General features: G+C 34.3%; 1 protein-coding gene across 1 annotated transcript in view; it reads right to left on the bottom strand.

Annotated features, from left to right (window-relative positions):
- Positions 1-18,150, bottom strand: part of ULK4 (unc-51 like kinase 4) — a 211,166-nt gene that overhangs the window by 125,922 nt on the left and 67,094 nt on the right. The window contains exons 26-30 of the mRNA XM_059848144.1: positions 15,103-15,154; positions 14,918-15,012; positions 5,877-5,928; positions 5,633-5,777; positions 85-177 (exon numbers count right to left, since the gene is read on the bottom strand). Coding sequence (XP_059704127.1) covers positions 85-177; positions 5,633-5,777; positions 5,877-5,928; positions 14,918-15,012; positions 15,103-15,154 — 437 coding nt within the window. The remainder of the gene's footprint in view (positions 1-84; positions 178-5,632; positions 5,778-5,876; positions 5,929-14,917; positions 15,013-15,102; positions 15,155-18,150) is intronic.

Genomic DNA, 18,150 nt, shown 5'->3' with positions numbered 1-18,150 from the left:
ATCTGTTATTGCTGATCCCTAATAGGAAAGGAGAAATTGAAACAGAAGGAATCAAGAGCAACAGAGAATGTGTAGTTGCATCACCTCACAGAAGCAGGGCTGCCGTCAGTCAGGGCCACCAGCAGTTTCAGAGCATACATTGGTACTGGGTCTGGAGCCAGCAGAATGCGCTCGTACCTGAAAGGCAAGGTGGGAAAGGGGCAGAAAGAGTAGGGGAAAAAGAAATCGAGAGATACACATTAAAAATTGATACTAAAATTTCATCATTTCCCATTTCCAAACTTTATAACTACAATAGAAATACAAGGCTGTTCCAAATCGTACAAAGCAAAAAAAAAGACTCACTTAGAAACAGTATTTTAAACCCAGCATCAGATTAAATTTAAAAGCAGCATTAATAAGAGAATACATTTTTAGAGAGAGAGATATAATTATAAAATATGTATACACATGCTTCTGTGTATCAATGCGTACATATATAAATTTTCAGGTTATATATATAAAACATGAATGTTTTATAACTATAAATTATCGTAAAATATAATTATAAAATATTCACCTTGTCTATAGATCAATAAATAAGTGCTTTGAGGCACTTATTTATTGATCTATATTATTCTATACATAAAAAAATTCTATTTTTCAAGAGACAAGTTGTAAATGAGCCTCAAGATATCAGGTAGAAGATTTATTGAGTGTTTAGGAACATGACCAACCGAACTATACATGATTAAGCTCTATATTTTGTATACATAGTCATTTTTCTCAAAATTGAGAGAAACTTACATTGAGGTTTGTATTTTATCTCAAATTTCAAAAAATATTGCTTTCACTGCGGCATACTTTCATTCACCAAGTCATACAGACCAGAAGAATATAAAAGTACTGCAAACCAATGTTTCTCGTGAGCTGTGGCAGAAAATAAACCAAGAAAAACCTCTTCAAAACATTTCCAAGTATCACCTCATGGAAATCTTAGTAAGGGAAAACAGCCTGCTGAAAAACAAAACGGACTTTGCTGTTGCTACTAACATTCTAGTGATGCCCACCCAACACACGGGGCTGATTTTACAGTATTTAAACAGATGTATGTGAATGGCAGTAGGATACAATGATGAAAGTGAGAATGATGCCAGCATAGAAAACCACAGACTCAACTATATCAAAACAGAGTCTTTGATTTCAACTAGTCCTACTCCAAATACTAGTCCTACTCCAAATGGAAGTAATAGAAGAGGAAGTGTAAATCTCTTCATTTGCAAAAAAAGACCCAAAAAACCCATGAAGAATAAATCAAGAACAAATGAAAGAATTAATTGTAAGAAAACATGGTATGTTACCACATTATGAGCAACAAATGGTCCTACAGAAAGAAAAAAAAACTGCAGTGTTCTGGTAAGAGGAAGGGGGAGTAATGCAAATCACTGAAAATTCTACTTCATATCTTGAGATCCCTAGTGCTGTCTGAACTGAGAAATCTGGATCACTTCCTACCACCTTCATGCTATCAATCATGTACCTACCGTGTGTTAGCTCTTCCTCTCTCTGTAGACACTACACCTCAGCACCCTGACGTGTGCAGGAAGGAAATCTAGAGGGAGATGTTTGCTTGCCTATCATGAGGAGGGACAAGCACAGCAGCCAGGCAGTCTTGATGTAGCCTGTGGGAGTTCTCTCACAAGGGCTAACACTCCTACACAAGTACACAACCTATGGGCAATGTGTCATGGCTACTACGTACTTGAATGTGCCACCGTAGGGTTGCAAACCACATTATCTACAGTATCTACAAAACTATCAGTCAGAACCCAGTGTTGGCTTCAGGTCTTTAGCTATTAAACTCTCTCTTTTACAAAGAACAGATTCCAGTTCTCCAAAGAAAACCCTTTATCACTGGTCAATAAAAAGTGTCTTAATATAAGAAGAAAATACAGTAATACATTAGTAGACACTGATTCCAAGAGCCCTACATATGAGCAATATATATTCGTACCAAACATAATGGGACTTGTGATTTTATTTTTTTTCAGAGTCCACAGCTAAATCTTCTGAGATAATCAAAGATCCTATCAGGTGATTCAGATGCCAGAAGTCATCTTTCACCGCATAAGATGGGGATTTAAGTCTCCAAAACTGCAATTCCGAACAGCAGTAACAAATTAATTAGCCATGCTAGCTTAAAAATCTGACACGTGGCAATATACTTGTTTATATAAACACATCAATATGATCCCTAAACAGGGTCCACCGTAACAGTTTTAAGTTTTCTATGTATTACACTTGAGAGACAGTGTTATTACTTAGCACACTTAGCATCCTAATTTCTTGAGGTTCAATAAAAGAGTCTCACTTCACTTTCTTTTCCTTGAAACACTCTCCTTTCCGCCCCCAAGACAATACTAGGAAAAGATATTTCTAAGGGAAGGCACAGTAATCCATCAAATCAAATACCACATGAGAAAACAAAGATAACTAGAGTCAACGTCTTAGCAATTAATATAAACACATTGACTAAATAAAGACCATTAGGGGCTATGAATATATGAATCTTCTCAGAAGGGAAAATATGCCATGCTTGAGATACTTTCTTAAATGAATGAGTCATCAAATGATTGCACTGCCATTTAAGACAGAACACTTTAGTAACAGTAGCTGTTGTTATCTTATTGCAAAAGTTCCATACTTTCTTAGTGATTTCTCATGGGCAGCTCTTTGCAGCACTAACTCCTTTCTCCTCACTGCCCAGCTAACAAACTCCAGCTCACTTCTTAACTAACCCACTCTTTTATAGCACTCATCCTTATTGGACACAGCTGTGTCCTCTTAAGGGCAGGCTTGTTCTTAATCTTTGGTAATTAGTACAGCTGTAACTCTTCAGTGGTGAGATTGCCTTCTACACTGTCTTTATTCTCTTACATTCTATCCCCACAAGTAGCTGTAGGGGGCATTTTATAAGGGTTTTGTAAATTTCAGTAACTTCATTGTAAGGGGTTATTTTGTCAATCTTTTCTATAAACCTTGACAAAAGGAACTAAAGATTTACAGATGCAAACTCTCTTAAGCTTTTAAAAAAATAATATTATGTCAAGTATCCTGGATTTCATACTTGCAGAACTGGCTTGGTTGTCTACTGATAACAAGTTACCCAAACCTTCAAATGAAATATAACTTTATTTACACACTTCTCTCTTTCTGCTGATTCTGGCTCAATTTCTAATGGCAGATAACTAGGAATATTAGAAATTAAAATGAAATAGATGGTTCTATTTTTGATTAAAAAATCTGGGTCTAAAGCATTTGCCATCTATTCATTGTCTATAGCTGCAGGTTTCATTTTGGTAATGAAAAGTTCAGGGAATTAATCTTTCAGTGAACTGAAATTTAATGACACAGTTTCATTCAATTCAATCAAAACCCTATGAGGAAGCTAACTTTGTGATCTATAAATGCACAAATATTTAATGGAATTACCACTTTATTGATGATGCAGAAGATGAAGAAAAAGTAGTAAACACTGCACTTCCACATTTATCTCAAAATGAAGTCTACTTATATTTTATGCATAGTGACCCACATTCTATTTTGAGGGTCAGTTTTACATTTAAACAGATTAATTTGAGAAGTATATTTATAGGAATAAAATATAGATAATATTTTTAGGGAAGATTGTAATCTTACACAAATGTGTAAGATTACAATCTTCCCTAAAAAGAACATCCCATATTAAAACCAGATGTCACTCCCTTCCATATTGAACAGCTCTCAGTAGATTCAAAAGGGGTGGAAATATCTACTTCCCGCCACAGACTGCCCAGGAACAAATGATCATCACATACCTCCCCTCTTTTGACTGTCCTCCAGCTGAGTCGGATTCTTTCTCATCCCTTACCCAGTAAGAGAATGACTAAACAGTATCAGCAAAAAGCTCTTCAGCCTCCAATGTTCTATCTCAGTTTCAAGAGATTTCAAGTTTTCAAGTAATCCATATTTCTTGGGATAGAGCTTTACATTATCTTCACAAGTAGATTACTCTGACTCTTAGAACCCCTCTCTTCTCATCTCTACTAATGAGATGGGGAAACTGATTCAGGAATTACTTAAACCCTGGATTCAAGAGTCTGAGTTCCCCTAAGATCCTTTTTCATTCATCTGCCACACAGCGCATGCTAAGATGGCACAACTGAAGTCCCCAACATAGGATCATATTTAGTCTCAGGCTCAAAAGCCCTTCCACTCCATTGAGCTAGTAAGCTTGGAGACAAAAGTCAATTGGCTGTTCTCCTTCTAGTTTGTAACTAGCATGACACATCCCTCCAAACACACATCTCTCTGTTCAATAAGAAACATTGTATAAGACAGACATGTCTACAAAGGGCAAGCTTCAGAGCATTCACAGAACTCTGTCTCCTTTGACTTCAGGTCTCTTCACCTATCTGAGGAATATTATTGGACAGCTTTTAATAATGCTTTTAATAATAAAATACACTCTATTTTAAAAATAATATTTCCTGTTGCCATTTTAATTTGTACTGATACATCCTACATTTCCCAGAGGAAAAAATTTTGAAGAAAGGTGTTGAAGTAAGTTTCTCTACAGAACTGTAAGATTTCCATGAAGTTCTCTGTCAGAGAGAAAACTCTACACACCTTACACGGATAAAACTTTGGTCCCCAAACTGTAAGAACATTACTCAATTAGCAGAGAAAGTCTCATATTTAGGAAAGACAGTGGGTTTCTGATCATAATCCAGCATTCGTTCCTCCAGGCTTTTTCCACTTATTTAATGTCGGGGTGGCAAACAATTTCTCACTTAGGGCAGCTAAGTATTGACCAATATTAACTTTTGAGGACCACACAAGAAAATACACTGCAGCATTATTATAATAATGTAAAATACAACTGATGACTCATCACTACTGTACTTGTCTCATGTTCCTTCCCTCTACTCACAGATGTTACTAGCTCATAGTCAATGCGTGCATAACACAGAGAGCTCTCTTTATGCTCATCTGCAAGTTAGCACGAAAATAGAGGCCTCATTTGACCATAAACCATGTAAATGAAGTTCCAGACCATATCTGGCCTGCAGGCTGTAGTTTCATCTACTCTGCTCTAGGGTTGTTCTGCTGCTTAGGGCAGCAGGAAAGGACAGCAATTTAAGAGGTAATAACTGTACTTTTATTACCTCTGATATAATTTTGTACTGTTGATGTACTGTTCCTTTAAAAAAAGTTTCTATGTCATTCCATGTGTTTTCAGAACATCTTAATTAAAGGTACAATATCCAAAATAGACAAAAAAGATGTAGTTAAAATGTTCTAACATTATTAGAAGAAAAAAGAGTATTTAAATAACAGGATTCCCTAGAGGGAATCCTGTTCAGCTCCAAAAGTAGCCAGAGGCACAGTATCATAAATGACTGTCACACAGAAGTTGTAGTTGTGTTGCATATGAAAAAATACTAAATAAATCTAGGAAGAGATTTTGGGCAAAGAACTCTGGCAGCAGTTAATTGCTATTCCCCTTTTGACTTAGTCATTTAAACGTAGAAAGGATGGCTAAAACAAATACACTGTCAAAATGGTTGGTGTATCAAGTTATTCCCCATCACAGGAGCAATATTATACTTACTGAGGTAGCAGTAAATCTCTAATGAGAGACAGAAGCTTGTTGTTTGAGTTGAGGCTCTCCCCTTTCTCCTCACCCACGACTTCGTGTCTTAAAAGCACTGATGTGGTTTCTGAGAGCAACCGCAAGCTGAGGAGTCTCCATTCCACTTGAAAATAAAGGTGCCAAGAATGTGACCACACTGAAATATAATTAAAACAAACTGTGGAATTCATGGAAACTGTAGCTGATATGTCTGTATACTTACCATTCTGACTGTGGACCAAAGAAACAAGTGGTGGGACAATAGAGTCTTCAACCTAAAACAGAGAATTAGAAAGATGTGGCTTAGATCATTCACAGAGGAAAAAGATAGAACAGAGATACACTATCATCTATGTTTATTTTGCTGCTAGAGCCCTTAAACAAAGAGTTGAATAATCATGGAAATTCAGCCATAATCTGTCTTATAAAGCCACCAAGTTAAATTTTTTCTGGTAAACTGCCATAAAATTACAGACACTAAAATACTTTTATATAGAAAAATCCAGTAACTTTGGTATAATTCATTGAGAGGGACTTTTAACTTAAAGTACAGAATTCATTGCAGATGTAAGATATTAAGAAAAAAGAGTATTAGAGTATTTTAATCCTGATGTTTTAATCCATAAACTAATCACTGAATACATTTCAGATGAAAAACAGAATGGCACAGAATTAAAATACATCAGGAAAGATGTATTACCCCTAAGGAAATATCCCTAAGCTTTATATAGAGTATTGAAAATATTTTAACTTCTTCCCTTCTGGTAATACAGAGTCTTCCACTAAAATGCAAATTTACATTACTAAAGACTTGCACAATGAAAAATATAATCCAGTCAACTTTTTATTGTCCATGAGGATATTGTAACAAAATTATCACCTGTCACAGGACTAGTCAGCTCAGCTCCATTTGAAATCAACTGATGATAAACTAGGCTATGGCTCAGTTACAAAAATAGTGTACTATTAGTCTTCTCTATAAGAGAGTTTCTAATTCTTAAATCACTGTTAAAATACAATTTATTTAGACAGGTCATGCTTGGGTTTTGGGAAGAGGATGGATGAACAGCCCTGCAATTTTTAAGCATGTATTGTGGATGCACACCTTGTCCTAGGATTTACTTATACAAAGAAAATTGCTGTGTAGATTCTCACTGGACCGTGGACAGGATTTGGCATAACAAGACTGCATTATACTCTCCCACCTGTTTTGTTTCAGTAACTAATATGAGAAGATAAAATTTCCCTAGATACTTGCAACTACTAATAAGAAACATCTATAGAAGTTGAAAGTACGTATGAAAAGGGTCACTAATTGAAGTTAGCCTCTAGCTAGCAATAACTGCAGTTAGCAACTCTTTGACTGCTGGTTGGTGGACTCTGTTAAATCAATCTCTGACATTAAGGGACTCATTTACTTTAGCTTTTTTCATTTCTGAAGAAAACTACTACAAAACGCTTTTATTACAGACTTTCAATAAAAGAAGTAAAAGGATTCTGCTTGAGGTATGGAAGCCAAACTACTCTTGCAAGTACAAATAGCCTTTATACTTATATAGATAATGCTATATATCATAGATGCAGTGACTTTTGTAACATTTAATAATTTTGAAATATTTCGTTGTCTTTTTGGTTAAATAATAAAACTGCACTGCATTCCAACTCCATTAGTGTAGCTTTCTAAGCTGTTCTACAAATGATAATGTACCAGCTATAACATACCAGTAAGGTAGGAAAAAAATTGTGTGTACTTGAGACCTTTCAAGAAGAAACAAGCTCAACTACTGCAAAGCTTCTCAAATGAAGAAGCACATGTACGTGGCAAATTAAAGGGGTGAAACACACTGCACCTCATTTCCTCCAGGACCATTTTCCTGAAGTAATTAAATCTCCAGATTTTCTGGGTTTTTTTAATTGCATTTCATTTGATCATATCTCCTTTCCAGAGTGTTTGTAAGTCTTTCTTTTCTATTTCCCAAGATTTCATTTCCCTTCCCAAAAGGAAATGAAATTAAATTTTCTTTTGGGAAGGGAAACAAAATCTTGTGATTTCAATGGGGATCAATTGAGCAAGTTTTGGTGAATGTCCCTGCTGTTGATGGCATGGCAAGCCTTTTGATGGCTTTGAGTTTGGCAAAGATTGGTTTTTTTCCTAAAGTATCCATGCCATGATCCTCATATCTTCCCCTCCAAGTTGTGTCTGCCTCCTTGATTTTTTCCCCTGCTTTTGCAACATCTGTGAGGTTAGTTTTGGCCTGTTTTGGTCCTTTGCACTGAACCTCATTTCCTCCAGGACCACTTTCCTGAAGTCACTAAATCTCCCGATTTTCTGGGTTTTTTGGATTTTTTTCAGTTGGATTTCATTTGATCATATCTCCTTTCCAGAGTGTTTGTAAGTCTTTCTTTTGTGTTTTGCAAGATTCCGTTTCCCTTCCCCAAAGGAAATTTCATTTCCTTTGGGGAAGGGAAACGGAATCTTGCGATTTCAATGGGGATCAGTTGGGCAAGCTTTGGTGCATGTCCCTGTAGTTGATGGCATGCCAGAAAAGAGGAAAGCAAGGAGCTCTTGATTATCTGAACCAACCTAGGTCTCTGGATATTATGAATCACTCAACAGCAGGAGCATTGACTCGGACTTATACCAATTAAGATGACAGTATACAACAGTATGATGCAATTTCAATTTCTAAAACTTAAAATCTTTAATCACTTTAATCTAACATTAACACTAGACTTTCCACATTAGTGAATGTAGTTAAGCCACCCGTAAGTCTTCTCTAGGATAAAAATATTTTCAACTGTCATTGTAAAGGAGATTCTTTAGGTCTTAAATTACTGTAGTAGCTTATTCTGAACACTTTCTAACACAAACCTCAGTTTTAATAAACAAACTCTTTAGAAAGGAATTTTCTGTAGAAGGTGTTTGCCTCATGTCAGTTCAGTGTGGTGGGGAGATCAACTAAATGAAGCACTAATCCTATGGAAAATTATTTTATTATGCAAAAGCATATCAGAAAGCATATGCTGAAGGGGGAAGCATATATTAAATTTTATATGAACCTTAAATTAGATATTTCCTGTCTCCACAACCCTAATCTTCTGTCCATGCCATTTGGGTCACTATTTTTCACTAATGTGTATATAAATTTGTAAACAAGGTATGAACTTTGCACATGACTATTAAGGTGAAATAAACTCATGTGCAACAGTACATAAAAGATTTTTAACAAATTCACCAGTAAATTGCAAATGTGTCTGTCATTTATGTATAGAGAAGAATGGTACGATTATTTTGGCACTGAAATAAACAGAAGAATATTCAAGCAAGAATTTATTTCTTCCTCTTTTGAATGGCTGCTGATATCAATGTGGAATCAAATCTCCATATATGCATGAAGATAAATCAGATACAGGGTTTTTTTGTCTCAGTCTTTATCACTAAGATTGCTTAACAAAAAAAGGAAATTATTCTTTTTTAAGCCTAAACAGACTAAATAGGTTGAACACAATTATAGCTCTAGATGAGTTCCTACCACCTTTTAAATAGCCTGATATTCAGTTCATGATACATCCCTAGCTGCACAAAACCACCACTGCATAATTCGGTAATGATGGCATTTCAAGGTGGTGCTGCCATAACTGTGCTGTTATCTACCCAAAACAGCAATGAAATTCTAGAAACTTCCATACACACTACATCCACATCTCCCAGCTATATTATATATGTACAGGACCAAAAAAACCATTCCTCAAACCTGGTAATCTTGTTTCTGACAGCTGGAATGCAGTAGAAGAAGAGTATGAGAAATGAACCGAGCATAAAACACACATCTAGTTTCTAGAAAAGTACCTCTTGAATGAAGAAACTCCTAAGCTGATGCTGTATCTGTATTTTTGCATTTAGCCTTTTCTCCCATATATTTGTCCCATCCTATCTTAAATGTATTTATACTGTTAGCATGTGCAATACTTGCAGTACAGCATTTTACACTTCAATTATGCCTTATGAGGACATATCTTTGCTTATTGTAAAACAGCTAACTTGATATGACATATTATTACTTTACAAAAAGCATGAATGTTTATTTCCAATTCATCTTTTCCATGTCATTCATGCCATACACTACAGAGTATTTTGTTTCCAAGATGTTCTTTTCTACACAGACCCTTCTTGCATGATCGAGCTGTACTTTTTCTTGATAAACTCCATTCCCTTTGAGACTGAATGACCACTGCATTCAGTATTTGAGACCTGAGTGCACCATGGCACAACGTTTTCTGCTTTTTTGTCTCATGGTTTACTAGTAATTTCTAATAATCTAGTTGTCTTTCTGTTTACTGCTTAGTATAAAGCTATCATTTCCATAGAAAAAAAAATGCCAAAAGACTTCCAGAAGTTACAAGTAGTTTAGAGTTTGACACTGCATATGTACAGTAGAAATTACTTTCCTTATGTCTATTACTTGTCATTTATCAGTATTGAATTGCATGTCATTATTTTCATTTCAGTCAAATCTAAAACCCTTCTGCAACTTCTCTGTCAGTTTTAATTTTCACTAGTGTGAATAATTTAGTGTCATCAGTCAGTTCTGTCACCTCCCTATTCATTTCCTTTTCTGGATTAACATCACATTTTGCAACAAACCTTTCTAAGACACCACTCTTAAAATACGTAAATTTTTAAAAACTGATCTCTACTCTCCACTTAGTAAATTTTAACTAGTTAGAAGTTGATTAGCCTGTGGGTAATAGGGCAGGGCCACTAAAGAACTTGAAGTCTTTGGTGCACAACTTTGTCAAAACCTTTTTGGAAATACAAGTATTTTATCCAGAATCAGAACATCTGTCTACAAAATGTTGAGTAATTTCTGCAGAGAAAACTTGACTAGTGAGTATGAGTATCACTGAGAAGAGCATGGCTTCATCCGCTTGACCTGCCCCCTGACCCTTCCCTTTAGGCATTTATACTCATTAATGAGGTCTCATCTCAAGTGTCTTCTCCAGGCTGAACAGGTCCAACTCCCTGAGCTGTTCCTCATGAGAGATATGGTCCAACCCCAAATTATCTTTCTTCCCTCCTTCAAACTTCTCAAAGCATTTGCTCGAAACACAGCACACTCCTCAGTGTTTTAATATCATCAGTATTCTCTCAGAATGTAACAGAAAAAATAATCTAACACACGTTAGAAGGGATTGGGAAGAAAGATGACACTTCTGTAATTTTTATTTAAAAGTCTTTAGAATCTTCATTGAGGATTTGGTTTTTTCTTATTTCTGGGAAGAGACAGCACTGATTGACTGACTCAATATGCCAATTAGTAGAGAACTGGTTTCATGAAGAAGTCTCATGTCATCTGTATTAGTTTAATAGACAGGAAGCCACATGCAGTGTATATTTTAATCTACTTGAAAAAGAAATGTAATTGAAAAACTTCTGTACAATATGTTCATATAATCACATACTACACTGACAAAATTAAGATGGTTAGATCAGAATAGCCCGTGGATGAAGAACACTGACGCTGAATCAAGAAAAAAGAACTTGCAGAAGTTTCTAACCCTTGTGTTGTCATCTTTTTTGAAACTAATAACTCTCATATTGTCAAACAGTAGGTTTCCCTGTCATACGACTTTCCCCTTGACTTCCCATCAAGCAACTCATCATGTTCTATGTGTTTTCATTTTAGTTTTATTTTTAAAAGTAAGTTTTAAAACTTTGAAGAAGAGAATCACTGCTGACAACTTTGGCCTTAACCAGAGAACAACTTTAATGTTTAGGGTAGAAGATTATGTGTAGTACACAGATAATTTCTGGGAGCTAGCTGGAGTATAGAAAGTACTCCCCCAGGAATCGTCTGCCATCATGAGCTTCTTCACTGTTTTAAGTGCTCTGAATTTGCACATGTACCTTTTTCAGACAAATAAATATACTTAACCCAAAATAGAAAAATGCAAATTATAGTCAGCATGAATTCTTCCAGTTAATTATATCTAAATCTTAACCAAAATTGGAAAATCAATGTTATTATAACACTTAGTATCTTAATTTAGGAAGTATGTTCACATTTTTGATAGGTGGAAGAAACAAGTAGTTGGACTTGTACCAGTTTGAGAAACAGAGGTTAATATTTCACTCCAGTCTATACAGACTCTTCTTAATAATCTTCAACATCATATTTGCATGCCTGAAAATATTTTTTTAAAGGTTAAAAGATTTAAAATCAGTTTTTTAAAAGTTTACCAAGTCACATTTATTGTTATTCTTTACTTTATATCTTGTAGAAATGCACACATCTGCATGCAAAATGAAATTACTGCTCACTGCTGGCTTTCATTTAAGCACTGTCAATTAATTTCCATTGACTTTATCACACTTTGCAATATCTAATGCAGGCAGTCTCCACAGAAATTAATCTCCTCAATAACTGACTTCATGTTGATGGCAATCAGAAATTTAACCACAGAAACCCACAATTTATTTTCTTTGTTAAAAGTACAAATACAAATTAAATAAAACATGAACTAAAACCCAGAAAAAGTAATTCTTCTCAAAGTGGGAATGAAACTGACATGTTGCTCTTAAATTCCTATTAGTTTAAACAATTTTCACTCTAGATAAACTAAAAACAGAACTCAAATGAAAAGCTTTCTGGTTCTGCTTGCTTATTACAGCCCCCCTTTTTATTAATTAAACTTTATTAGAAATGCATTTAATTTCTGATTAGAGACTTTAAAACAATGTCACAGTAAGAGCAGAAAAAAATTGCATCCTCTCAAGAAGGTTTTGGCCTTCATCCAGCCTCACTCCCTAAAATCCTGCTTGTAAACAACTTGGCCTAAATGAGCAATCCAGGCTCATCCTTCCAAGCTCAGCCTAGGATTTCAATTTCTCTCCAGTAAAAGCGTGTCCTATTAACCACTGTAATACTTAAATATTGATCTGGAAGCTTGAACATGTCTTCCTTCAACATTTTAAAAAAGCACAACGTTCTGCTGTGTGCTGGAATTTATATTCATAGATTCCAGTCATGCTCAGCCAGCAGCAATTAGAAGATATCCCTCGAGCAACAGCAATTCCAAAAATAGTCTGTATGCATCATAGATGATGAAGTACCACTTTCCTCTAAAGTAATGTATGCTGTACATTCAAGTATAATTAGCACACTAGACTTCGTAAATAGTATTAAACTAATTACTGTTTGCACCACTAGTGGCAGATGTGGTTAGAGATTATTAATTACAATGGACAATTTCTTGAATTTAATATAAAAAATGCAAGGCAATTTCTCCAATTTATTTTATGTCTGAATGACTATTTGCTGAGTGTCAAGAGGGCTCTTTTAAATTAGCAAGAATTGTTATTTATGAAAATCAGCAAATGAAGTAACAGATTTTCTTTAAAAAAAGGGAAGAAAAAGCAAAAAAAATGAAAAAAAAAAAAAAAAGCTGTAAAAGCTGTTCATTGACAAGGATACAATTTTATACCTAAACCAGGGAAACTACAAAAAAATTACTGGACAATCACTGGTCAGGAAGGAAGTTTTATATCTAACTACATAACTGATATGTTGAGATGGATTTTAAATAAACTTCTAAAACTTCCTGCACATGAACTGAAGTAAACTGCTCTCCAGAAATCTAGATACTTTAAAACTCCTCTACTGTGACCCATGGGTTACTTAACAGAGACTAGGATAGTCACTCCCTGGCTTCAGGAAAGTTCTGCTAAATGTGGAGATGGGCACAGGGGAAGAAGAGTTGTAAAGAGGAATTGTCTCTTCCAGAGAAAATCCCCAGACCATTAAGTTGAAACAGGTAGAGGAATTTCATTTCATGTGCTGACACAAGGTATCACAATTTCAGTCAGTGCTGATGGACCCCCATAAAAAATGGTACATATATCTGTCAATATAAGACATACTGGTAACTCACAAAAGTAAAGCAATTATTTTTTTAAACTGAGGTGATTCTAGAAGGATACAGATATTGTGAGAAGCAGGGTGACAGGCATGTAGGGAGATATCAGTAGGCATTCATACTTCACCTACACTTAACATTTCATTTCTAGGTCACTGTTGCCATATCAAAGTAAATTGAACAGTACTATTTTCCCTCTGACTACCAATTGGTTAGGTTTTTTTTGCATAGGGATCTTTTTCTTGAATATCACTCTTGTGAGAATCTATGAAAAAAAATCCTATTAAACTTTTTAAAATTCCAATTAATATTTTGGATTCATTTTACTATTTTCTCTTATTAAGACTTTATAATCTAAATCCTCAAATAACACACACACCAATTAGGATTCAACTTCTAAAAACACTTGATTTCTAAGATCATCCATTCTTATCTAGCACAATCCCTAACATCCCTCATTCTTATTTATTTGCTGGTGTCTTTCTTGATGTAAGTGCTATATTGAGTGCATGCCCTTAAATAATTCCAATACAAACACATAAGATTCAATTTGAATCAAATGGTCATCTTAGTGAGTAAAGTGGATTGTAATTTGGTGAAAGTCTAAGAACAAAAATGCATTGGTACAGGTTATGATGATTTGTCAAACACTGATTCAGCCATTCAGACCTCCTGATTTGCTGACAACTGTTTCAGAACTTAATTGTTCCGCCTTCAACTAGCTTAGCTCACAGTTAAATGTTTTACCAAGAATTTCAAAGAAAACAAAACTGAGCAATGTAAGAGGCTTACAGCATGTTTGGTAATTCCAACAAAATTTTTAAGAAATCTGTTAGACTTAAAAAAGCAAGTAAACAAAAAACAACAGAAAAACCCCAACACCACAACTGCTACTGATGACCTCATCAGTAGATATGATATCTACTGACATTTACTGCCTCCTCATGATAGAATGGAACCAATCCTCAGAAGTGGTGTTTCCAAGCCATGTTGTTGTTAAAAGCATATGTTTATGTAAAAAGCATAAATAGTGGTGATAGTTTCAGTAATATATAGCAACATATTTGCATTGAAGCTGAAGAAACACTTACTGAATCAAAAACCACTATTTCTAAACTCTTAAGTCCTTCTCATTCTCCCTCTGATTTCTCAACTAAAAACAGTAAACTGAATGTCTTGCTGCATTTTTGAAAATTCTCTATAAACAATAAGTATTTTTCCTGTCAAATAGAACCACAACACACTTTAAACCATATTCTAAACAGTTTCTAAATCTTCAAAATTTTCTATTTATAAATGGAATTAGGCATATCAGCCTGCAACTATTTAAACTGTTGTCAGACTTACAGTCAAGCGATGGGTCATCAGCAAGCTGGGATGCTCTGTTACTGCTTCAAAGGTCAATAAAGTAGTCTTAATCAATTCTTCTGATGCAGCTTGCCCTGTTGGTAAAAGTAATAATATTCCTTCATAAAATTCAATAGTTAGAATATCTATGTCTAAAAGTACTGCAATATCATAGGCTACCCCACCTATTGCTCTATCCAAGATTGTTTCTCCTGAATCTATTGATCTGATGAACTCCTGCAAAAGAAGCAGCATTTATGTTAAAACACTTTAGGAAAAAATATTAAAAAGCATTATCACTGAATAATTGAAACAAGAAATTATTTGAAAAACTGTGCAAAATATTATTGCACCTACATTTGGATAAACATTCATAATAATTAACTAAAACTGAAAGTAGCAATGATCTAGCTGTTATAATTTTTCAAGGCTGTAATGCTCTTGGAGCCTTGAATGTGGGGTACAGTAAGGATCATTGCTCTGACTAGTATCAGAAATCATAACATTTCTAGCTAAATAGACAGTAATTAAATGTTTTCACTGTTAAGAGAAACCTGTAATTTATTAGAAGACTCTGAACTACCTTGGATGTGGCTATGTCAAAATAACTTACTAAAATGATCAAAGACCCTTCAGAAAATGCAATCTTCTGTTATTGTACCATATTTTTGATCTCCATGCATGCTATACATGCTATGGAAGCAGTTACACTCAGGAGAGCATGCAAAAATGCATATACAACTTTCTTTTAAAAATCACCTAAATTAGTCATCATATTAAGGAACAGGGTCAATAAAATATTAATAATCTGGATTAAGTAAATATTGTACAATTAGACTCACTGTTCTTATGCTTTCATTTCTATGCATAGCTGCTTATTTCACTGGGATGCAAAAGATGTTGTTAAGACTCACTAAGGAAGGAAAATCCTCAGCAGTAGTATGCTCTTTTTTATTAATGTAGTATTTAGGAAAATGACATTCTTTTATAATTCACTACCAAGTAAATTTTCTTTATTACATATTAAAATGGAAGAAGTTTCTACATGGGTTATCTTTTTCACAATATGTAGGAAACATCTGAAGGATTCTTCTCTAATTAAAAATAGAGTTAGAAACCAATTATATATTTCATTATTTAAAAGCACCTTGGAACGAGTCATAAAAAATGAGTGCTTCTATAAAAAAAGTTTTCTTCCTGATCATTGGAAGAAAATTACTAGGTATTATCTAATTAACTTGATTTGGAAGAGAGCAAATTATTTTGTTTGCTCATTTTTAGACAGTTTCACACAACTATAGACTCAAGACTGATTTGTAAACATCAAAATAGTTGGCGCAAAAATTGTTCTGGCTACTAATGCTTATTAATTGTATATTAGAAACACAAGGAAAAGATGTGTGAATTAAAGAAATGCAACTATCTGGGGTTTTCCAAGCAATGGAGAGAAATGGTATATGTGCATTTTGCTACAGGTGAGTCGATGCCCTGTGCACACCATCAGGAGCCTGCTATTAGCTGTGCCTTTGGGGCACGGCGTGTTCTCTGTGTACTTCTGTTCACAGCAGAAAACATGAAAGGACTGTCCCGACTCCCTCTCAATTTCTTTGCTCAACACTACTGAAAATTACAGTGATGATGGAAGTAACTTCAAAGCAGCATGAAAAAAATTCTCAATGAACAACCACTACAGGAAAATAACTCCTCTTTTCCATCCAGATCCCAAGCACACATCTTTCCACTCCGCATAATTTCTTACTGTTAAGAACAAGACTATTGAATAAATCAGAAAAAAAAAAAAAGAACAAAACAAACAAAAAGACTGCCTTGTAAAAGTCTTAGGGGCCTCAGTTATAGCACAGTATTTTGAAAAAGTACAGGATGATGATTAAATGTCCCTTTATAGGGACATTCACCTTTATAGGTGTCAGAGGGAATGCTGCTAAGCTTAAATTTCCAGAGTAAATTATTGCCTGATAGAATGGTTAGTTACTCTTCCACATGTAATAATATTAGTTCTATCATAACACAGTTACATAAAATGGATTAAAATTTGATATTAATTTTTTGGATATACTACTGTCCCTCCATTTTTCATGTGTAAATTTAAACAGCATGTAAGTTCCTGAGTTGCCTTTTTCAATGGAGACAGAACAAGATGTAGGAAACATTGAGTAATGTGCTCCTCCTTGATTTCAGAGGAAAGCTATACTACTATAACTAACCTGACTTCCTCTAGTCAGCAGTTCAAACTATCTGGAGTAACATCAAAAGAAAACTTCCATTGTACCTATATTGTTGACAGAAGAATTTCACCTTCTAGAAGGTTGATTGAAAACTACTAATAAATCTACTGCCTAGTTAGAAATGCTTCAAAGGGAGAAAGGGCTTTGTAATTCAACATCTACAGTTCCAATTTTTTTTTCATCATTCTAATGCTAATTTTTACACAAATATTTTAGTAAAGCTAAATTAAACCCCATTTTCTTGGAATAAAGAGTCAAAGGAGAAAGAAAAGTGAATCTGAACACATAACTTGAATCTAATTGTTTATAGCAAACCATTTCTTCTTGCTATTTGGAGATAAATACCTAGTCATCATTTACAAACTCATGCACTTAAAAGTATTGGCTTAACTCTGATATGCAATTTAGAATATCCCTTTTTTTCTCATTTAACATAAACAATTGTTTTCATATGAGGAAATTACATCGGAAATGTACTACTTCATATCTCCTGTACTATCCAATGGCACCACTAAAAAGTTCATTTTCTATGGGTAATGTCAGAAATAGGTTGTAAATGTCAACGTGAGTTCAGTATCTTAGCTCTATACATTTCCATAAACTAAACACAGTTTAGAAATACTGGCAAGAAGAAAAAGGTGACAAGAACAAACAATACCTTAAATACAGATTAATTATAATTTCTCTTTCATTTCTGCTCATAAAATACTAGTAGGAAATTCCAGACAGAATATTTTATGTAATTTACTAAACTTTGCTATTCAGAAGTAAAGCACACAGGAAATTCTCAATTTATCAAATATGTACAGAATTTCCCTTTGAATAAATAGATTACTACAGAAAATATTTTCTAATTATATAGAAAGTTTTGAATACAACCAAAGCTTAAAATATACATTCAGAAAAAACTTCACTCTCCAATTTAGAAATTTAATGTAATTTCATTTAATTAAAGTAACTTCCAAAATTTTATGCTTAGTTATATCT

This window comes from Haemorhous mexicanus, chromosome 1 (assembly GCF_027477595.1).
Source record: "Haemorhous mexicanus isolate bHaeMex1 chromosome 1, bHaeMex1.pri, whole genome shotgun sequence".
Taxonomy (NCBI): Eukaryota; Metazoa; Chordata; class Aves; order Passeriformes; family Fringillidae; genus Haemorhous; species Haemorhous mexicanus.
The sequence above is the reverse complement of the archived record's forward strand: the minus strand, read 5'-3'. Positions and strand labels throughout refer to the sequence as shown.